This window comes from Pseudorca crassidens, chromosome 20, assembly GCF_039906515.1.
Source record: "Pseudorca crassidens isolate mPseCra1 chromosome 20, mPseCra1.hap1, whole genome shotgun sequence".
NCBI classification, from domain to species: domain Eukaryota; kingdom Metazoa; phylum Chordata; class Mammalia; order Artiodactyla; family Delphinidae; genus Pseudorca; species Pseudorca crassidens.
The window spans coordinates 35,535,041-35,557,563 of record NC_090315.1 but is presented as its reverse complement, the minus strand read 5'-3'; the positions used below and the strand labels follow the sequence as shown (position 1 = coordinate 35,557,563).

The window sequence follows — 22,523 nt, the reverse complement described above, 5'->3', positions numbered from 1 at the left end:
GGGGGAGGGGGGAGGGGGAGGTGGGAGGTATGCCCGCCCACCCCTCCTCCTCCAGGCAGCCTTCCCAGGCTACACGCGCGCGCACACACGCACGCGCACACACACGCGCGGCCTCCCGTGGCTACAGCTAGGCTCTGTCCCCGTGCACCTTCCATGTGTCCAACACCCACAGGCTCAGGCACCGTGTGTGCATCTAACGGCAGATTTAACCAAGCACAGCGAGGAAGACAAATCAGCCACTACAATCAACCAGACGCTCCCAAAGTCAGAAGGGAAAGACTGGATTTTCTGCTGTTTTGGAGAATCCATGCCACCCATGTTCTGTGTCTGCCTATCTGTCTGCACTACTGTGCATCTGTGAGCACACGCTGTGTGGCCTGTGTCCTTGAGGTTGCAAGTCTGTGTGTGCACGTCCTGCTCCCATCCCAAGATACTGTGTGGTGCAGGGCACTGTCAGCCTTCCTGTCCCCAGCCTTTCTGTCCACCTGGCACCATCCACTGCCTGCTCCAGAGAGTGCAGAAGAACACCTACCATCCTGGATCCCCATGCCCACCCTACCCCTAACTTGAGGCACCACCTTAGGCTGGCCCCATCCCCCTCACCCTCAGTGTACTCATCTGTGAAGTGGGAGGATGGCCCCCCTCGCAGGGTTGGGGTGAGAGTTACACTGATACGAAGCATCCGGCACAGATGAGGTGCTCAGTCCCTAAGGGTTCCTGTCCCTCTGTCCTGGGGCACTTTTGTGATCAATGGGCAGGTGCTGGGAGGGGCTTGTGCCCTCACCCCCAGCTCTCCACTCAGCCTGCCAGCCGTCCCTCCTCATCGCCTGCTCCAGCCCCACCACGTGCGCAGCTGTGGCCTTCACACGGCTCTACCCTCCCCGGTCCCCGCAAGAACAGTGAGCACACTCCAAGAGTCTTCATTCTACAGCAGAACTAAGGATGTCTCCCTTCCACGCAGACGGGTCCAGGGCCCAACTACAGGTGGGCCTCAGTTTAGGCCGAGCCCAGCACTGCCAGTCCAGACCCACACACAGCCGGTCTGAGGGTGGGTGGAGGCGTTCTTCACTCCACCGAAGGCGGCCCCTTCTCTCAGCAGGCACCCCAACGACTGGGGTGACACACGCCTCCATGGAGCCAGGGGGTCGGGCCTCAAAACAGGCACTAGAGAACAGGGGCTGGGGGCTCTACCTGTCCACAGCGGCCACTGCCAGGCAGCTCCACTAACCCAGGCCTTGTGGGCCTGGAGCCAGCCTGCTTGGGTTCAAGCCTGCTGCTACCACTTCCCCGCTGCGTGACCTCAGTCAAGTCACTTACTCTCTCTGAGCACTCTTCCATAGGGCCCTTGCGAGGATGAACCAAGTTCACGCGTGTAAAGCACTTAGAACAGTGTGCGGCATGTGGGCCGCGTGATGTAAGTGTCCACCATTATCATTACCATCACTGTCACATTATCATGTGCCCCCAGCGGTAGCACATCTGGTTATTCGAAGACAGGAATCTAGATTCTTATGTCAACTCTCCCAATTTTAAATGTTGGCAGTTAATGTAAACCGGAAATGCTATGTTACCCAAACACCACAGATCTGAGCAGGAAATGCCCCCCTGGGGGTCAGCTGGCTGCACCTCCCAGGGCTTCCAAAACTATACACACGTTTCGGGGTCAGGCCAATTTCCAGGGTGGGTCTCCCTCAACGTGGGGTCCCAGCCCGGGGGCCTGGAATGGAGGTTCTCCCTGCCCCCCTCCCTCTTGCTCCCAGGTCCTACCTAGAGCAGAGGTAGGCAGCGATGGTGAGGACGCAGGCCACGGCGGAGATGACACAGCCCACGTACGAGAGGAGAGTCAGGTAGTGCTTGTGGATGGCGTCCACCTCCACAGAGGTAACCTGGGTCCACGAGGCAGGTCAGGGCTGGCCTCAGTGCCCCCAACTCGACACTGAGGGTTTGCCCAGATGGCGGTCTAACCCGTGGTCCCTGGACGGCCTTGGGCGTCTATGAACCACACCTGCCCCCAACTGAGAAGAGTGTGGTCCCACGAGTACATTTTTCACCACATTCTCAAATGGATCCCTGTCCCACCAAGGTCAAGAACCCTCCACCAGAGAATCCCTTTTCTGTCCTGGCACTAATTGTTTTTCTGTAGCATTCAAAACAGAAATAAGTTTCCTGTGAGGCAGTGAGCTCACCACGCCCAGAGAGAGCTGGACGACCACTCCGGTCCCTCAGATGCTAGGGTCCTAAGAGCTGGGGAGAATGAGCCTAGGACACAAAGCTTCTGAGATCTCGGGGGCACTGAAGTCCATCACAAGGGCCTCAGCATCCCCTTGAGGGCTCCTTAGAAACATACTCCTGGCCCCACCCCAGCCCTGTGGAATCAGAATCCTAGGTTAGGACCAGGAACCTGCATTTTTATCATGCACCAGATTTTGGGAATAAAGAACAAGGGCTTTAGAGACCAGCTCTTCTACTTACTACTAGCTGTGTGAACTTGAGTACATTGCCTAACCTCTCTGAGCCTCAGTTTCCTTATCTATAAAATGGGACAACAACAGGAGTCACCTCGGGGCTTGTTGTGAGGAATGGATAACATATATGCGAGAAGTGGCCACACAGCAAGAACCCGGCCTGTGTATGGGAGCAGGGAAGGAGGGGGCCACGCACCATCAGCACTGCAAAGTAGGTCAGGTGGTTGCAGAGGCAGGACGTCTGTGTCTCTCTCCTGATGGTCTCACAGCCCACATCACTCCAGCTCCCGGGGCTGCTCACTGAGGAGGGGTCAGCATGGGGCTCTGAGATCAAGCCCAGCACCCCAGCACCCCACTATACCCCACAAATGCACGACTGCATCACTCTTCTGAGCCTTTGCTCCCCTCAGCAGATCCCTAGCCTGACATCACTCCCTCTTCAAAGCCCACCTTCCTCCAGGAAGCCCCCCTTGATTAACTCCATCTCCCCCACCTTCCAGGACCCCCTGGTACCTGCCTCCAGGTACCTGCCCAGCTCAGAGGCCCCTCCACACTCACATGTTAGGTCTTCCACCCAGAATACACACTGTAGAGTCACATTCTTCTGTAGGGACAGGAAAGAAGGGGAGTGGGTCTCACGACAGTCTACTCCCTTCCAGCCAGGCTGAGGGAGTCAGTGCCAGGGCCCCACCCCTTTTGTACCTGACTGGCCGATGCCCTCAGCCAGTCGGTCATTTTGTTAAAGACAAGTGATTCAGAAGAGAGGGGGACAGGAGGACATGGACAACGGGGACCCTTGTGTCCTTGGTTCTTTGCTCACACTCACCGGCTGTGGCTGGTGCTGGAAGGTGAGCACCATGGGCTCCGAGAGGTTGGCTACTTTGGTGTTCTGCACGACGATACCCAAGACCTTCTCCCCCAAGACCTGACTGGAATTCTTGTCCTAGGTATATGGGGTGGGGGAAGAGGGTAGGGAGGGGGCTCAGGACTGAGAAGAAAAGCTCAGAAGTTCCCCAGACCTTCTAGACTCCTGTCTCTGCCCAGCACATTGCTCCCAGATTTTGAGTCTCCCTCTGGAAAAAGATTCTTGCGAGGGTAGTCATTTACACCATAGTGAGAATAACACTCTGCCAGGTCTAAATCTCCCAGGGAGACCTGCACGTTGCTGTCCGATTTCTGACTTTACAAGGACTCTTGGAGGAAGGGGCTGGGCTCCATGCCTACCCTTCCACCTCTCCGTCAGACAGAAGCTGCTTTCCCCCGGGGGAGGGCCCGAGGACGACAGCCCCATACCTGGAACAGGGCTTGGCTGCTGAAGTCTACCAGGAGGAGTCTCTTCTCAGCCTCCTGCCTCTGGCCCTTGGTCTTCTGGAAGAGCTCGCGGGGCAGCAGCACCGAGTACTCCAGGATCTCGCTCTGCTCCCCCTGCAGACCAGAGTCCCACGGGGGCTCAGCCAGAGGTGGGCCTCCAGATCCCCCCACATCCCCCCAGCACATGCCTTCCTGGGCGCTGCCATCTCTAAGCCCACCTCCTCCAGGAAGCCAGGCCTGACTCACAACAGCCCTTCTCACCCCTCCTTTCCCTGGCACCAGCGCTGGCTGGGGCGCTTGTCGTTAGAGCCCAGGGCCCCAGGGGCAAATGGGCCTGGGAGAACCACGTGGTATTCTGGTGTCTGGGCTTCAGACACTGACCCTGCCTATGGCTCCCTGGTGTGCTGGGGGATAAGAAAGGCAGGGTGTGTAGCCCTCTGCCCCCAACTAGGCCCACCAAGGGCAGGCTCACAAGAGGGCTGCAGGCACAGGCATTTTGGTGTTGGTTGTCTGTCCACAAGGATGTGCCACAGGAGCCCCCTGTGCAGGGACCAGGTCCCTCCCCACCTCTGTCCCCACCACTGTATCAGGAAGGGTCCTCAGTTCCACCGGGTAGCCACTGACTGAGGTAGTCTTTGGGTCTGAGGCCTTCCTCATCAGCACACATCTGGCTCCCGGAGGCCCAGAGGAGGGGAGTGCTCACGGCCTCCACATCTGCTTCCTGCCCTGGCCACTATCCTGACCCCTGACCTCCCGCTGGGAGTGGATGCGCAGGTCCTGGAGGCTGGCTGTGGGCTGGAGCTTCCACACCGTGGCGTTGACCAGATCTTCCTCAAAGGACACCGTGTCCCCTGTGAAGTTCACAGAGGTCAGCTTCGACTCCAGGCTCTGCAGCTGCCTGGCAGTGGGGAGAGAGGGTGGGTGACTGCTGGGTGTGAGGGGCGGATCCAGGCGGGCAAGTAGGCAGGGAGACAGAGGGAGAGGAGAGATTCAGGCAGATACACAGGAAAGAATGTGGGGCGGACAGAATGACCTGCGGGGGTGGCAGGGAGTTAGCCAGAGCGTCAGAGCAAACAGGAAAGGAGGGGGGTGGGGACCTATCCTCGGACGCGGCCACCAGGTTGTGGGCCCAGTTCTGCCTGGGCCGACCCACTACGTGCAACAGAGCAGCCCTACCCATCTCTGGGCCTCAGTCTGCTGAGCTGTAAAATGGGTCAATCCTTTTCACTTTATTGTTGGAGAGGAGGGCTTGGGTGCGGCTGACCTGGGCTGGTGGGTGTGACATTTGTTTTTAACGACTCAGGCAGGGGAGGGGCTTGGCCTCCAGGGCTGTATCTCAATTCCTCCCGGAGAAGATGGAAAGATGAGAACATTCCAGCCCCAGGGGAGGTTTCCATACAGCCGCCTGCTCCAGGTCCCTGCCCTGCCCTGCCCTACCCGGGTCTGGGGGATGCCTCCTCCTCCCCCCTCACACACTGGGACCCACACTTACTGGTCCGTGGGGGTGAACGGGGGTCTCCTTGAGCTCTTCCGGGGATGCTTCAGAAACTGGCTGAGCCGCTGGAGGTCCCTTTTCAGCTCACATGTGTCCACCGAGGCGCTGTGGGAGGTCTTCAGGGGAGGAGCTGGGGGAGAGGGATGGACAGACCCACCAAAGGCTGTTGAATGAGGTGCCCGGCCACACTCATTACACTCTCTGTTAATCCTCCAGTGATTCTGAAAGCTTCTATCCCCATTTTACGGAGCAGGAAACTGAGGCTCCAAGAGGTGCAGTGGACTCCCTCAAGTCACTCAGAGCTGCAGCCAGCCAGACGGGGCTCTGTCCTGTGGAGCCCCCGGCAACTCCAGCCCCAGCAGGGTGGGCTGGGACACACCTACCCAGGCATGCTTCTGACACACACAGGGAGCTGGGAGGGCCAGTTCCCCAGGGCCAGCCAAGCCCCCTTCAGGAGGAGCTGGCGGGTGCGGGGCTTGTGTGCTGGCTCCAGGCCCTCCACCCGGGTACCATGCACCCAAGGGCTGCAGACTCAGGCACCTCCAGGGCTCAGACGGGACTCAGATGAGGTAGGCAGACGGGAGGAAGGACATGTGGGGAGGGGGCATGCCCTATGCCAGCAAGGAAGGCAGGCCCTGTGCTCCCATCTGAATTTACAAGGCAGAAAGCCTGATTTTTAGATCATTTGAAAACCCTGGCTCATGTTTTCAAAAAACTCTCTACAGACCAAATAAGGCCAGGCCAGATCTGCTCTTCAGGAAGTCAATTTGCAGCTATGCCTGACTTTGCCCTAAACCCTCCCAGGTTGGGGCAGAATCCCAGCCTGGGGGCGGGGAGCCCTATCTACCGCCCTGGCCCCTGTCTGCTGCCCTGGGCAGCACCTGGGCCCACTGCTGCCACCGCCCAGCATTTCCAAGGGCCCAGAGCTGCTAACATATTCAACGCGATTTGCCCCCCCGCCCCCGCCCCCGCCGGCCATGGCAGCCCCGCCCCAAACTGGAGCTGCCTGAAAGGCCCCAGAATCAGGGAAATCCTAGACCCTGAGTAGAGCCTCCACCTCCTTTGGGCCACCCCCTCCTCCCTGCCCCCACTCAGCACTGAATAGAAGGCAGCGGCCACACCACACCTGTCACACCCCAGCCAGACACACAGTCTGCACACCTCAGTGTCAGCCTCCGGCCTCGCTGCGTCCTGACCTCTGACCTCTTGCTCTCCCCCGCACCCCTGCCCCCATCCCCTCATGCCAGTCAGCTGCGGGGTTCAGATCCTGGCTCCCTCACTCACGAGCTGTGCCACTTTGTGCCTCAGTTTCTCCTCCGAGAAATGGGGATAAACACTCTAGGTGATGCTGACAAAGCAGAATTTTTCCTCGGCCTCCTGACCTCCAGTCCCGTCGCTCCATTCCCTCTGCTCCCACCCCGTTCACTCACCGTCCTCTACCTGGGCCTTCCCCGCAGTCCCGTCGCTCCATTCGCTCTGCTCCCACCCCGTTCACTCACCGTCCTCTACCTGGGCCTTCCCCGCAGCCGCTGGACGGCACTTCGCCCCTCCGCCCTCACCCCTAACTTCCCACAAACCTCCCCAAAGCACACCGTGGATCACACTCTTCCACTCCTCGGACACCTTCCCTGGCTCCCCACTGCCTGCGCACAGAGCCCCTGCTCCGCAACCCGACACTCGGCCCGTCTGCTTTAACCCCGCCGCCCGCGCATTTTGCCTTCCCCGCCTCCAGGCCTTCGGCCAAGCTGCTCCTTGTGCCTGGAAGTCGCCTTACTGTGGAAGGGGAAGATGAAGCCGGCCGCACTGGGCAGACTGGTGTTCTGGGGGTTCCACCAGGAGCTGACAGAGGTGGCGAACAGTGGGGCCCCCTCGGCCAGGCTCTTCTCCTGCTGCCGGAAGCACAGTAGGTCAGAGGCTTGGTTACTCAGCACGAAGTCGCTCTTGCCGTAGCGAAGATGCAATTTCCCAGCATGGCGGTTCCAGTAGAGGCAGAAGTGGTAGAGGCCCCTGGGATGAGGGAATGACCTAGGAGCCACATGGGCTCCAGGGAAGGGCGCATGGACTACGAGGGCCTCCTCAGTGTTCTTGATGGAGATGTGCAGCTCAGATGTCCGCTTATAATGGAGGCTGCTGTTCTGCGTCTGGTTCCGCTGGCCACAGAAGCGGAAGTCTTCCCGGGGGCCCCCGCCACGGGCACCTGAGGAAGCAGAGACTGCAGATGGGACTCTGGGCCCAGGGGCAGGCTCCGGGCCCAGAACACAGGAGCCCAGTGCCTAGGACCCACACACATTCCAAGGACCTATACCTCAAAGGGTCTCCAAAAATGTGAGTCTACCCTATTCAAAGATTATTGGCTTCAAAATATGAAAAGAACAAACTCAAAATCAATAATAATTTCAAAGACAAAATAATATTTTAAATAGCAATAAAACATTTAATGAGGCCATGCCTGCCACAGACAGTTGTGCAGGCTGTGTACTGCACAAGGATGCACTGGCTGCAGAGGTGAGTAGGGCCAAAACCCAGTCCATGTTCCTTTCTCCAAGGTACCATCATCCACTTGCTAAGCTGTGTCCTCAGGCCTGTGCCTGCCCAAAGGGGTTAGTGGATGTGCTGGCAGCTGACCTAGACATCCTTAACATAAGGATGGCATTTTAACTAAGTCCTAGGGTACCTCCAGGAAAGCCTACCTGGAACCAGGAGCAGACCCAGCAGGAACGGCACTGTCTGCAGCAGCACTTGGGCAGCCATCTTCCTCCCCAAAGTCACCCTGAGAAGTCACCGCCTGAAAGAGGACAAGAGTGTTGGCTTGAGGGCCTGACCCACAGGGTGGCTGTGCCAACCCTGAAGAGGGAGAAGCCAGGGTAGCGTGGATGTGGCATATGAGGTGGGGAGGCAAGTGTGGAAACAGTCCGTGGACCTCCCCAGAGCTTCCAGGAGCTGAGCATCAAGAGGCAGTGGCTAAAAGAAGACATACAAATGGCCAACAGGCACACGAAAAGATGCTCCACAGCGCTAATTATTAGAGAAATGCAGATCAAGACTACAGTGAGGTATCGACACACAGGTAGAATGGCCATCATTAAAAAGTCTACAAATAACAAATGCTGGAGAGGGTGTAGAGAAGAGGGAACCCTCCTACACTGTGGGTGGGAATGTAAATTGGTGCAGCCACTATGGAGAACAGTATGGAGGTTCCTCAGAAGACTAAAACTAGAGTTGCCATATGATCCAGCAACCCCACTCCTGGGCATATACCCAGACAACACCATACTTCAAAAAGACGCATGCACACCTATGTTCATAGCAGCACTATTCACAGTAGCCAAGACATGGAAAAATCCTAAATGTCCATTGACAGAAGAATGGATAAAGAAGATGTGGTACATATATACAACGGAATACTACTCAGCCATAAAAACATGAAATAATGCCATTTGCAGCAACACAGAGGGACCTAGAAATTATCATGCTAAGTGAAGTAAGTCAGACAGAGAAAGACAAATACCATATGCTACCACTTATATGTGAAATCTAAAATATGACACAAATGAACATATCTATGAAGCAGAAATAAACACACAGACATAGAGAACAGACTTGTGGTTGCCAAGGGAGGGGTGGGGAAGGGATAGATTGTGAGTTTGGGATTAGAACATACAAACTATTACATATAGGATGGATAAACAACAAGGTCCTACTTTACAGCACAGGGAACTATATTCAGTAACCTGTGATAAACCATAATGGAAAAGAATATGAAGAAGAACATATATGTATAACTGAGTCACTTCGCTGTACAGCAGAAATCAATACATTGCAAATCAACTATTCTTCAATAAAATAAAATTAAAATACAAAAATTAAAAAAAATTAAAAAGAGGCAGTGGCTGAGTTCAAGTCCCAGCTCCACCTCTTGCTCACTGCATGACCCTGTAAGAGGGTCATGGAAAACAGGACGAATAATAGTACCTCCCTCCAGATGCAGCAGTGATGGGGTCATCAGGCTAGAATCGGTGGGGGGAGAGGTTCCCCAGCACCACCAGGAACCACCCCAACCACGCTGCCTCCTCCAGGCCTGAAGAAGACACAGGAAAAAGGGGGCTTGCAGGGCTCTCCTCCTAGAACCTCACGATCATCATCCCTAAGACCCAGCTCAGAGGTCACCTCCTTCAGGAAGCCTTCCTCAACTCCCTCTACAGTCAGTCCTGGCCTCCTTTGGCTCTCTATGTCTGTGTGTCTGTTTCTGTTTCATAGGGTCCCGTTAGCCAACTCTGGGAGGTGCAGGATGGTACATCCCTCCTCCTGGTGCTAGCCAGGGAGCTGCTGATCCATCTCTGTGCACAGGGCCTAGTGTGCACGGAGGTCGCTGGGCAGGTGGACAGTGAGGGAAATGGAGTGAAGGATTAGTGCAGCCACAGCGCCCTCTACAGCCAGGGGATAGAGGAGACAGGCACTTCCTGTTATGGCCACCAGGGGGAGCCAGTTCCCAGGGCAGCTGGAAAGGCAGGGGGACGTCCCAGTCTGGCCGGGAGACATAGTGTGGCCCAAGTCGGGGGTGATCCAGTTCCCCTCAGCCCCATCCTCTTGTAGAATGCCCCACCCCCAGCCTCTATTAGCTGAGTACCTACTACCTGCCAGCCTGTGCTGATCCACCCCCCTCACCCCTATACCTGTATTAATCTTCATTCCAACTCTGTGAAGTCAGCCCTACCATTGGCCCATTTCACAGACAGGGAACCTGAGATCCAATGAATTAAATGACTTGCCCAAGATTGTTCCAGACACCAAGGGCTTTCCCTGCCTGGTCAGGACTGTAGTGCCTGGCAGGGAACCTGCGTGCCTGGTACTTATAGAGAGATGCTGGGTGGCTTGGCCTCCCCACTGCCAGCTGGCCTTATGACTGAGCTGGGTGCTGGCAGTCACGAACAGCCATCCTCATCCTGTGAGGCACTACATATGGCTGTGGTGACAGATGCAATCATCTGCCACGAGCCAGACAAAAGGAAGCCTGGCAACTATGGGGCATGAGAGGAGTTTGACTTTGGGAGGAAACCAAGGAGGGCTTCCAGGAAGAAGTGGCTTTTGGATGGAATATTTACGGGCAGCATTAAATGGAGGGGTGGTCCATGCAGGAGTTCACTGTCTCCTTCCTGGTCTGGGCCTTCCTTGAACAAAGCTGGCCCCCTCAAGCTAGAGCCCGTCTCCAGTGTCCCACCATGTGTAATGGAACCCCAATTTCTAGGGCCTGGTCAGTCTAATCATTGGTCAGTTGGCTTCATCATCCTGCCCTGGTGACATCACAAGACCCCTGAGAGGAAGGATGTGAAAGTGTTCGGGGGAATGGCCGCTGTTTCCTACATTGTGATATTTAAGGTTTCACTCTGCATCCTCTCTGAGCATTTTGGCTCCTTTTGGGGTTCTTTTTTTGGTTTTGGGTGTTTTTGTTTTTAGGGAGAAGGATTGATTTATTACTTGCTGCAAGTAAGGAGAACACTGGGGATCTTTCCAAAGCAGTGTCTCCCATTTTGGCTCCTTTTGAAACTGCCACTCCAGACCAGTGAAAGGAAATCCAGCATCCAGGGACAGAAACATGTCTCTCCTGGACCCTTTCTCTTTCCTTCTTTTTTCTGCCGGTCGCTGTCGCTGTCAACATCTGATCCCCAATCCAAATGACACCTCCTCCAGGAAGCCCCCCCCCAACCCCTGCTTTGACCCCTGCTTTATATTTCTGAACTCAGAGCTCACAATCACTTTGCAGATTTGGCCCCAATTTTCCATCTATGGCATTTGGATTCAAGGCCCAGAGAGGGCCAGTGATTTCCTGACATCATACAGAAAACAAGGATGGAGCTGGCCAGAATCCATGTATCTCTCCGGCCCACTGACCTTCAAAGTGAGCTACCACTATCGGTATACAGGGCCCAGGACAGGGCAGAATCATCTGCTTTCATCAATCCTCCTGGATTGATTCCTTTGAGAGCAAAAAGGTGGAAACAGAGAGTGAGCTCCCCATCACTGGAGGGATACAAGTGAGGCTGCACCACTGTGAACTACCATGATTCCAACAGACAGGGATCAATGGCATGACCTGACATTCCTGGCTCCTGAATAGCCACTCCAAGGCGAACAACTCTAGTCCTATGGACATTCTTGGGATTAGAGGGGAGGGACTGCCTGGCTTCCTTTAACCCACCCTTAGTAGACTCCGGAGGCAGACTGTCTGGGTTCAAATCCCAGTCCCCCTACTCAATAGCTGTGTATCCTTGGGCTAGTTACTCACCCTCTCTGGGCCTCACTCTCATCACCTGTAGATAGGAATAAAAATTGAGACTCCTGCAAGGGTCGTTGTGAGAATTAAATGAATTGATACCTGTAGAGGACTTGGAGCAGGGCCATGCACACGGCAGGCACCATAGGTGTCAGCTAGATATCTCTGTATCCTTCCTGACCAGCTCATGCGTGCCCCTCAATCAACCCCTGGGCCTGTCACAGGTTCCTACTCCTACACCTTCCCTCCCACCCTCCATGTAATCCCCTCGGGGCCCCCACAGCCAGCTCAACTTCCAAAGCACCTTGATGGGAAATTCTTAGAGCATGAATTTCCTTTCCAGGAAGACTGAAACCCCACCCAGAAAACTTCCCTCCTCACAGCCTGGAACTGAGCCTGTCCCCAGAAGCCTCTGAAGGACAGGAGAGCTCAACTGGGGCACCATCTACGTTACCAAGGAATCCTCAGAGCCACCCTGTAAGGCCGGTCCTACTGTTTTGCCATTTTACAGATCAGGAAACTGAGACTAGGGAAGGGCCATCTGTTCCGAGATCTCCACCAGTGGAGCCAAGACACAGACCTCAGTCTCACCCTAGAGAACTCCTTGCAGCGCTGGCACTGTCAGTTTCTAGAGATGCATGCCCCTCTGGCTTTGGGAGAGCCCCAAAGAAAAGGAGAGAAAAATGGTGGGGCCGGGGTCAGCCAAGACCACAGGCAGTGCAGATAACTCCAGCCTGGGAGAGAGGATTTGGGGGGCCAAGCCCCCTAGGGATGCCCCCATCCCCCAGCTCCCCTTCTGGAGCAGCTGCCCTTGGCCTCAGGCCTTCCGTAAACACAGGGAACAAAACAGTCTGGCCCAGCTTGACACAATGGGGGCCACCACCACAGAGTCCCCAAGGATCCAGGCAGAGCGGAGGGGACCAGGGCTCCTTTAAGCCGAGACTCCCCGGCTGCCCATCCCCAGGGCTGGCTGGGCCCGGGAGGAAGGGCCCCCGGGCTGCGGCTGCGCAGGCCCAGCCCTGCCCATCCTCGTGGTGGGGGAGGGGGAAACGGGCAGGGCACCCGTGGCTCACTTTCTCCCGCCGGGGCCTGAGTCACTTCCGAGTCACCGCGGGCCCAGTCCAGGCTCCTGGAAAACCCATTTCCTCGGAGGATGGAGGTGGAAGTTGAGTGGACAGGACCTGGGCAGCTCTGCGGTTAACCCTTCCTGGGAAGGCACCTCCCCAGGAAGATGACCTGGACCTGGGCCCCCATACCTTTCCTTCTCCTGCCCGTAACATACACTGTGGACCACAAACTTATCCACCCCCCGGCCAACCTGTCTCTCTGTCTGGAATGCCTTTCCTAACTCCATGACCCAACTCATCTTTTGAAACTCAGTGAAGACATACCCTCCCCATGAAGCTTTGCCTAAGTGCCCATCTGCCATCAGAACTAACTTCTGTGTTCTGGGTGGGGCTCAGGGAAGGGGGCCAACCATGACCTACACTCAACCCTATGTGCTCCCTTTGCCACGAGGAGTTAATATCAGAGGTATCCAAACCCACCCACGGGTCAGAACCACCCGAGGAAGTTCACTAAAATGCAGATCCACAGGCCCCTGCACCCGGAGGAACAGATGCTACAGGTCTGGGGTGGGGCTCGGGAGTCTGGCTTTAACAGGTGTCCTGTTGATTGACACTCCGCGGGCTTAGAGCCACCGGCTTACAAGGCTGGGATGACACCAGGAGTCCTGTTTAACAGAGGCAGAGGCGGGGAGGGCCCAGCCCCGAATCACTCAGATGGTGAAAGCTTGGCCCTGGACGGGGTCCGGGACAGCTTGCTTCCCCGCAGTACCTCTTCTCAACCTCACTGGTGGTGAGGATGAATCACCTCCCTGGCTGGTTCACCCAGCATTTAGCAGGGTGCCAGGAACCTGGAAGGAGCCTCCCAAGGCACAGCTGGGCGCAGGAGGGCGTGGGTGGGGGAAGGAGCCCCTGCCTGAGTGGGTCTTCAGGTGTGAGCCTGGTCTTGCCCTCCTGGGGGAGGCGGGGGGAGGGACAGTAGAGAGAGGACCCAGCTCAGCTCTGCAGCTCCAGCCCCCATCCTCAACTGCTCTCCAGTGGGGGGAGGGGAAGAGGGGGCAAAAGGGAGCTGCCGGCTATGCCCCTCCCCCGAGCCCTGGGCAAAGGGCCTTAGGAAAGAAGGATTTGGCCAAGGGAGGGTTGGCGAGCGTGAAGTCCTTGAGGGCAGAAGCACACACGAGTGTGGATGTAGGTGTGCGCGCACGTGTGGACACCACACGTGTGCGAGAGTGAGGAGGAACGTTAGAAGAGAGCGGAGGCTCTACCGCAGGTGTTTCCTCCACAGGAGTGGTGTCGGGGGTGGAGAGGACCCTCCACCAGCCGTTTCCAAACTCTTTTGTAAATGTCAATCTAACTTAGAAACACCACGTACCCAACAAACAAATGAGGTACCCCATCAGAGCCGGTGGGACCCCGGACCACGCCTCACTCCCAGCCCAGCCGCCAGCCTCTCAGCAGTGCCCGTGGCTCCTGGCAGCACAGCTGGCACACATGGAGCCCCTCTCTCCTCCCTCTCGTCCTGCTCTGCAAGCCGGGTGACCGAGGCCCCAGCTAGGTGACCACACAGAACTCCCCACAGGAAGGGTGTTCTGGCCTGGCTGGGGAAAACAGAGTGACCTCAGGTTTCAGGAATTTTTCTACAATAAAAGAGAATAAAAATTAAGCTAGCTGCCTGCCCGCAGGGGCTGGCGGATGCCAAGGCCTGGCCTGCTCACTGCCCGGATGGGTCCCACATTCATGCACCAGACCCGCTGGAGGGCTGCCCCGCCCACGCAGGGCCCACCACCCCACACCTTCTGGTCCAGCCACGTCCCTGGGCCATGGCTCCCTCTGCGTGCCCAGACGGGCCCTGGCCTTGCGGGGAGACCGGGGAAGGGGAGGAACGGGGCACCTGCCCAGGTGAAAGGACGCTGGGTTCTCCCGGAAAGCCAGCTATCCAGAGCCACCCACCTGGTGGCCTGCTTTATCTGGAACTGGAGTGTTTGCTTACGAGGCCTCAGAGAGGCCAACCGACAGTCACCAGAGATGAGCCTGGGCTTGAGTGTTCCCACCTCCAAAGCTCTGCACACACCAGTCCTCCCCCCTGGGATGCCAGCCTTGTGACACGTCTGTGAAGGTCCCCACACCCTGGGCCTCAGGCCTCCACATCCTCACCCGACTGCCCCCCACACTCCAGCCACACAGTGCCTGGCAGAACAGCAGATGGCGAGTGGGAATAAACAGAGGTCTGTCTGGCACAGTGAAAAGGGCCCTGGAATCCAAGAAGAAGAGTGAGGGGGATGACAGTTCCCGTTCAGCAAGCGCTCACTTTGCGCCCGGCACCGTGCAAAGCACTTTTCCCAAATGATCGTTCAATCCTCACCTTACCTCTGTGAAACAAATGCTATTATTGCCCCCACGTTAAAGACAAGGAAACGAAAGTCCAAAGAGGCTAAGTGATATCCAAGATCACAGAGCAAGTAGCCAAGCCAGGATTCAAACTCCAGTCTACCAGATCTCAAAGCCCGTGCTTTTAGCCACTGTGGTCTCTGGAGTCCCTTCCTTCCCTTCTCTGGGGCTATCTCCCTGATTTTACCAAGAGGTAACTTTGCTAAGCACTTCCTAAGAAGCTCTAGTTCCCAAGTTAGAGAAATACTGCAGGCACTACTTGGTCTTGTGAATTAACACATTGAAGGCTCTGATAAGTCCTGCAGAAAGAAAATCTACAGAGCTTGGTCGGGCTTAGTTTCCCAGCCCAATGTGGTGGTGCATCCTCTTTTGCAGGACACTGGTTACCAACATGAAAAAAAGAGCTCTCAGAAATCTTGACACCACATAGAAAAGAAGCCTGTCAGCATCCCCCCTCCCAGCCTCCAGCCCCCTCCCCTCCCCTCCCCTCCGAGCTGTCCCAGAGGCCATTAACTAGCATGAGACGGGCTGCAGGAGCCATTTAGGCTGTGATGTGCCCGAGGGCAACTCATCACCATCTTTGACACTTCCAGGTGGGAGGTCCTGGGGGAGCCTGGGTCATATTCGGCCCCATCCCACCTCCCTTTGGCCGGCAGCACCAGCTCTTGGGGAAAGGGGCACTACCATCCCTGTTTCCAGATTGGCTATTCCATTAAAGCCAGCCACAGTCACCTCAAGCAGCTGAGACACTTAGAACATTGGGACTGAAAGGGAGGGAGGGAGGGAGAGAGAGAAAAAGAGAGAGAGAGAGAAAGAGGTGATGAGAATGCAAGAGCTTCTAGGAGCTGAGAATCAAAGGCTTTCAGAACCTGAGTGTGGATGGAAAAGACCTAGAACCTCAGGGAAGAGGAGGGATTAGGAAGGGTCCCAGGTCTGGCCCAGTCTGGAGTGGGGCTCAGGCAGCAGGACTTCTCACGAGCTGTCCCGGGACAGTGGCGCCGGCCCTGCCCAGCTCCACGCCCCTGGGGCAGCCTGTAGCCCACAGCCAAGTCTCCCCACAGCCCTCCCCAAGAGGAGCAGCTGAGGCTGGACCCCAGGACCCCAGGGCACTCACCAGTCAGCACCTGCCCAAGGAATGCAGACTCCCAGAGCAGGGGGAGCATAGGGTCCAGGACCAGCTCCACAGCTAACTGGCCCTGAGACCTTTGGACCAGCCTGTCCCCTCCCTGGGCCTCAGCTTCTTCCTCCGTCGAGGAGGTGACTATGATCCCTGTCCCCTGTCTGTCTTCTCCATAGCCCAGGGTCTCAGGATGCTTCCAGGGAAGGGCAGGGCTTACCTCCCAGCTGCCAGCAAAGGGAAAAGATGCTGGCCATCTCCTCTCCTGGCCAGCCTGTCTTCCCTCTCAAACCACAGACGGACCTCAGCTGTATGGCTGCAGTTCCCCTTCAGCATCTATATTCCCGAACTGCCCAAGGCCAGGCTTACAAGGTCAGCCCAGTCACCTCCCTGCTCATTTTGAGGGGGGCTGCAGTTCGACTCCCCCGGGCCTGGCAGAATGCCCACCTTTGGAGCACAGGACCCTTAGCGTTCCCAAGGTCACCCGCCAGCCCTCCCTTTTTTATCTTCTCTTCTGGGTCCCAGATCCCTGGCTGAGGGGTGGATAGGACACACAGCCAGGCGTCCTCCCCCACGAGGGCAGTGGGCCTGGGCGAGGCTGAGGTTCCAGCTCCCTCCGGGAAAGGTCGGCGGAGGCACAGACCAGGGTCCCATCCCAGCTCTCTGAGCACACATCGCTACCTCACCGGGTCCTCCACTGCTGTTTGCACACGCCCACAGACAGGGCACTCACCACCTCCAGCCACAAAGCTAGCATTTTTTTTTCTTTTTTTAATTAATTTTTATTGGAGTATAATATAAAATTTGTTAGGGATGTCTAACAGAAAAAGTGGAAATACAGTATTCTATATTGCCCTCTAACAGAATTACCAAACGTCGCAGACCCACGATGCCATCACTAATAGATCTTGGTCTCAAAGCTGGCATTCATGAAGCTCTCTGAAAATGCAAGACTTGATTCTAAGCTCTCTACACAAGCGAACACATTTGATCCTCCCCCAAATCTTAGGAGACGAGTACCATTATGCCCATTTAACAAACAAGGCCCTAGAAGATCAAGTTACCTGCCGGAGATCACACAGCTCGTGGTGCAGCCTCAGAGCCTGACTCCAGAACCCATGCTCTTGATTTTGCAGCGTTTCCCCTTGACATGAACTGACTGTTAGAAAGGGCTTCTCTTTAAAATTCGTAGTAAAAGATGCTTCCAGAAATGTGTTTCCTCGAGATGAGATGAACACTTTCCTCTGAGGACCCTGGACCTGGAGCTCTGTCAGGACCGTATCCCAGCCCCACTCCTACACTCTCAGTCACCTGCAGGCCCTGGACCTCCCCTTCCAGCATCCTCAGAGGCTTGTCTTTGACGATGGGGGTACAGCCCGGAAACTGAATTTTAGCTGGAGTGTGGCAGAGGGAAGGGGTGTGGGGTGTGAGGCCCTTACCCCCAACCACTTCCTGGTGGTTCTGATCTGCTGTCTACTTCACTGACCAGGTCCCCTCAGAGTAGCATCTCTGACTCTCCCAGGGTCCCTAGTGTCACCCCAGCCCCAACCCCACCTTACCCATCCGCTAAGTTCTCAGTGTTGGGAAGAAGGGAGAGGGGGAAGGGGGATGGAGGGGAAATGGAGGGGAGAGGAGGAGGGAGAAGATGATGATACAGGGGAAGAGAGATGGAGGGGGAGGGGGGTGAACAAGGGAAAGGGGAGAGGGGATAAGAAGCGGGGATTTGGTGAGGAGAGGGGAGCGGGAGCACGAATGAGAGCAATGGCGGGAGGAGGGGAAGAATCATACCTGGATTCCTCCTTCGTGTCATCAAGTGGATTATAAATACATAAAGAGTGTGAATGAGTGGGCCAAGGGCTCGCCTTGTTTGCAGGATGCAGCCCGCTGCGGTGGTGGGTCAGTTTCTCCCCACTTCAAGAGGCCAGAGGGGCACTTTGAAGCTGAGCCTCCCCAGCCTCGGTCCCCGCCCCCCTCACCGGAGCCTCAAACAAAGCGGGCAGCCTGGGAAGACGGGCTGCAAGTCCCAGCCGCCAACCCGGGAAAAGGGGCGCAGGTGACAGCAGCCCCTGGCAACCGTTGCCCTGGCAACCGTTGGCAGCTGCAGGGACTACGTCACTGCCCAGCTCCAACCCAGCACAGTGCAGGCCCTGACTTGTCCTGTGCCCAAGTCCCCTTACTTGGATGCTGGCCAGGTAGGGAGCTGGCAGGAAGAAAGGCAGAGTTTAGGACACCAGATTATGGGGTACGTTGGGGGACACCTGCCTATGTTTGTCAATATTGACTTAAAGACCAAATCTTTTTAGAACACTAGTGGGGGCTACCCCTGTAATGAAAAATGCCTACTACCAGCTACATTTGCCCCTGAAGGCTGCCAGCTTGTGGCCTTGGCCTTGACGCACACTAGACACCCGTCTAATCTCCACCACTGGCTGCCATGAGCACAGAATGTGCACAATACTTCCCTGGAAGCATCTTAGGGGAGTACCTCCTCCAGGAAGCCTTCCCAGATTGCCACAATCCACCAGGAATCTTCTTTCTGAGTTAGCCCTGGGGCTGGGGGTTCCCCCTGGCTTTCCTCCAGAGTTCCCTGGGGTCCAAGAGTGGGTCCTTTCTGTACCCCAGAGTGAGTACCAGTCTGGGGAGGGAGGAGAACAGAGGCAAAGCTTCTGAAACCCTGCCTATGTGCCAGGCACTACACTGAGCATTCTGGAGATCCATTCCCACCACTCTGCGAGGTTAGCCCTGTTGAACCCATCTTACAGATGCGGAGAGAGAGGCTCAGGAACATGATGTGACTTGCTCAAGACCACCCAGCTGGTAAGAGCGGTGTATGGAATTCAACCCATGATCTCCTCTGAGACACGAAGACATCAAGACCCAATATCCATCTGATGCTTGACTAATCCCACCCCCCATTCAGTGCACATCCAAACTTTATTTGATCACCTCCAGTGACAGGGAGCTCACCTCATCTGAAGAGGACACATCCCTTTGATCTCTAAAACGTCTTTCGTAGCCACTGAGTCAAAGGGAAAAGGACATCAAAGCCATGGGGTGGCCCCATGAGAACCCAGGGCCCAGAAGAGAACCAGGGCCGTCGGGCGCCCCCACTGAGGCCTTCAGCTCCAGACCAGCAGCAGATCAGGAGGTAGAGTGGGGCTGCTCAGGGGCCCAGGGTCTTCAGAGCACTTCCCCAGAAAAAGCAGGAATCCCTTTGGCAATCACACTCCAAGGGGCTCTGGGATGCTTTCTGGCCGAGGCCATGGGAAAAGCAGCAGGGGCTGGGGTCCTTGGGATGGTGTGCCCGTGCACCAACACCACCTCCTCCCCCACCGATGGACCAGAGCCAGGAGGCGGCTATTGTCTCGCTGCCGGCCCAGAGCTGTGTCCTATTCAGGCACTATTTTTGGCCCCCAGAGGAAGAGGAAAAGAAAGCAAAGAAAGGAGTTCCTGTTCTCAGTGGAACCTTTGCCTGGAAAGGATTCCAGGGCCTGCTGGGCCAGAGAAGGCAATCACTGTTGGATCAAAAGATCCTACACTTAAAAGGAGCTGGCAGGGGGCTGTGGTTCAGTGAAGCCAGAGGGAGGGCACAGATGGGGCACCCCTGGCCTTGTACACACACTTGGCGCTCACTAACTGCAGTGACACGCAGAGAAACAGAGGCACAGGATCCCCGGTTCCACCCATAGTCACTAAGCACTTGTAATGACAATAATTTTTAAAACCTACAGTAACGCAGGGCTGCCCAGAACCAAGTCTCTGCCAGAGAGACTGACTATCCTCATCTAACACCCACACGCTCCTGAGCAGCGTGGAGGTCGGGGACAAAATGAAAAGCCTCATAAATCAGATAACTGATGCTCACGGAGCAGCACGACTGCCAAAAAACAAGCTAGCGACCCCCCTCCACTCCCCCCACCTTACGCCACCCTACGTCTTCCTTGCTTTCACCAACTCCAGCACACGAGCCTTCTTTCTATTCTCAGACACACCTCAGGGCCTTTGCACATGCTTTCCCTGCAACATAGAACATTCTTTCGGGGTTCTTTCCCTGATTGGTTCCTTCTCGGGTCTTAATTCAAATGTCCCCTCTCCTAAGCTTTCCATGTCAACCCAACCAAAATTATCCTCCCCATTCATCACTCTCTTCCATGTCACCGTATCTTATCAACTTTATAGCACTTCACACTGTCTGAAATGACCCTGCAATGTGCTTGTTATCCATTTCTCCAGGTTTGCTGTGTCTCATCCATCTTGCTCATCACTCATATCTCCAGTACCTAGTACCACAGTGCCTGGTCCACGGTAGATGCTCAATGACAGCTAGTTAATAAATGAATGAGTGAATGAGACAGAGCTGGGACTCTGACTAGGCCAGGCCGGCTCCAAGCCTCTTCCCAATCGGAGCCAGTTCCTGCTGCTCAGGGCAGGGAGATTCCAGCACTGAGCTGTCCCCACTCCCCAGCCTCTGATGGGATTAGGGGCATATACACTTTTGCCAGGTGCTTGGCCAGAGAGGAGCTCCCAAGACTGTGCACAGCCTGAGAGCCAGGACAGGACCCGAAACTTCACGTCCAATACAGAGCCACCTGGTAAAGGCTCGTAAGAAGTCCTGCAGTGCAGAAGCCTGGGCGCACAAGGCTTTCCTAAACCAATGGGACCACAGACATACTTTTGCAGGTGCTGGATTATTTGAGGTCTGAGATCCCATCTGAATCTGTGATCAAAATTTGAGTTTTCTCTCTACATGAAGGCAAAGTAACCACCGCCACGCCCCTCAACCACCTGCTCCGGGGGCCCAGGGCTAGAGGAGGCACAGGCATGGGATTTGCTGATGAAGGCGGGTCACATTCCCACTGCTGCAAATGCCAAAGCTTCTGTCTGGACTCCCCGTGGGCTCCATAAGGTGGAGCAAGGAGGGGAAATGGCACGTGCCTGTGGCCAGGGAGGATCCTGGGGTCTAGGCACCTGGGGGCAGGTGTATCCCAAGAACCAGCCTGCAGAGATTCGTGAGGGAGCTGGGGCAGTGACGGGAACCACACGGGAGCACGAACTACACGATGTGCACCTGGCCTCCTGCAATGCACACAGCCACGCTGTGAGCGGTGGGCATTATTAAGCCCATTTTACAACTGGGAAAACTGAGGCTCAGAGAGAAGCCACTCTCCCAGCTGGCTTCTCCCGGGTGGGGTCACACAGCTGATGAAACTGGACCCACACCCAGCTCTGTGCGCTCCTTTGCCTGTGCTGCCCCCATTGTCTCGCACGGCACCCCATCTGCAGCACTGGAATCTGCAGGACATGGAGAGGAGGTGACAACCTCTCTAGGGAATGGCACGAGGCCCAAGAGGATGTGCCGTGGGTCCAAGGCATCGCAGCCCAGGAGCCAGACCCTCATCCCTAGGCTCCTGGGGTCTGCAAGCATCCCCATCCTACCTGGACAACAGTTACTACAGCTCCCAACTCCGGTTCCCCAAACCCAGGTTGGGGGAGCAGAGGCCAGACTCCTGGGTGTGCTGACACCCGGCGCAGGGTTTCCTTGAGGAGACACTGGCTGTCCTTTCCAGTACAAATGGCGACGTGCGCTGCACCAGGGCCCGGCCCAGGTATTGGGACCTGCACATTCTTGGCTGCCAGCCAAGGAGACGGAGCAGAGACTCTGCCCATCTGGTCTGGGGTGTGTGCATAGCCCCGTGAGAGTGCACCGGGTATGGTCATGGACAAAGGATAAGTACAGCTTTGAGGAAATCGCACAAGGATTCCTTCCGGCCCTGCCCACTGCCCACAGCTCTCGCCAGGCAATGCCACATGCAGGTGTGTGGGAGACGGAGTCCCACAACGAGGCCAGGCACGCATCTACCAGGCGCAGGCCTATTGGATGAGGGAGAGTGAGGGGCAGCATCGGCTCCCTGATAATTTGGGAGGTGAGCATCCCCCTTCCCAACTCCTCCATCACACCCTCCTGCCTCACGCCTTCTGCTCTAACCACCGGCCTTTCACGGCACTGGAGCGGGACTGGCTCCCGGACAGAGAGGCCCCCACCCCCAGGCCATCTTCCTCTAATGCAGAGGCCTGTTCCCCGGTGCCTGGAAGCCCTGCCAGCTCCTCCAGGGCTCAGCTTTTATCTCGGCCTGCCTGGAACTGCCAAGTGCACCACAAACCGCCTGAGCCGGCGCCAGCCCAACTCCCACCACCCTGGCCTCCCCACCAAAGCACAAGTCAGGCTGCACGTGGGGGTGGGCAGAGTCCTGCTGATGCCCAGGTGGCTCCAGCTCCCTTAGGGCGGGGAGGCAGGAAGAAGTGCCCCCAAGTTATTACACGTTATCTCCGGGCCTCAGTGCACCCATTTGCCCAAGGGGGAGATCCTAATAGTAAAGGCTAACATATGGGCCATGTGCTGTTGTAAACACTT

At 56.3% G+C, this 22,523-nt stretch overlaps 1 protein-coding gene across 8 annotated transcripts in view; it reads right to left on the bottom strand.

The window, feature by feature from the left end:
- Positions 1-22,523, bottom strand: part of ADGRG1 (adhesion G protein-coupled receptor G1) — a 40,084-nt gene that overhangs the window by 5,790 nt on the left and 11,771 nt on the right. For 4 of the 8 annotated variants that reach the window (XR_010939257.1, XM_067720390.1, XM_067720393.1 and 1 more), the window contains exons 2-10: positions 7,962-8,056; positions 7,046-7,468; positions 5,269-5,401; positions 4,527-4,701; positions 3,759-3,890; positions 3,292-3,408; positions 3,024-3,069; positions 2,662-2,765; positions 1,768-1,886 (exon numbers count right to left, since the gene is read on the bottom strand). Coding sequence is in view for 7 of the 8 variants with exons in the window: in XM_067720390.1 (XP_067576491.1) it covers positions 1,768-1,886; positions 2,662-2,765; positions 3,024-3,069; positions 3,292-3,408; positions 3,759-3,890; positions 4,527-4,701; positions 5,269-5,401; positions 7,046-7,468; positions 7,962-8,022 (1,310 nt within the window). In the remaining variant the exon portion in view is untranslated. Of the gene's footprint in view, positions 1-1,767; positions 1,887-2,661; positions 2,766-3,023; positions 3,070-3,291; positions 3,409-3,758; positions 3,891-4,526; positions 4,702-5,268; positions 5,402-7,045; positions 7,469-7,961; positions 8,057-16,331; positions 16,485-17,175; positions 17,244-17,899; positions 18,127-22,523 lie in introns of those variants that run through there. The other 4 variants (XM_067720389.1, XM_067720392.1, XM_067720391.1 and 1 more) reach the window with 4 other exon arrangements.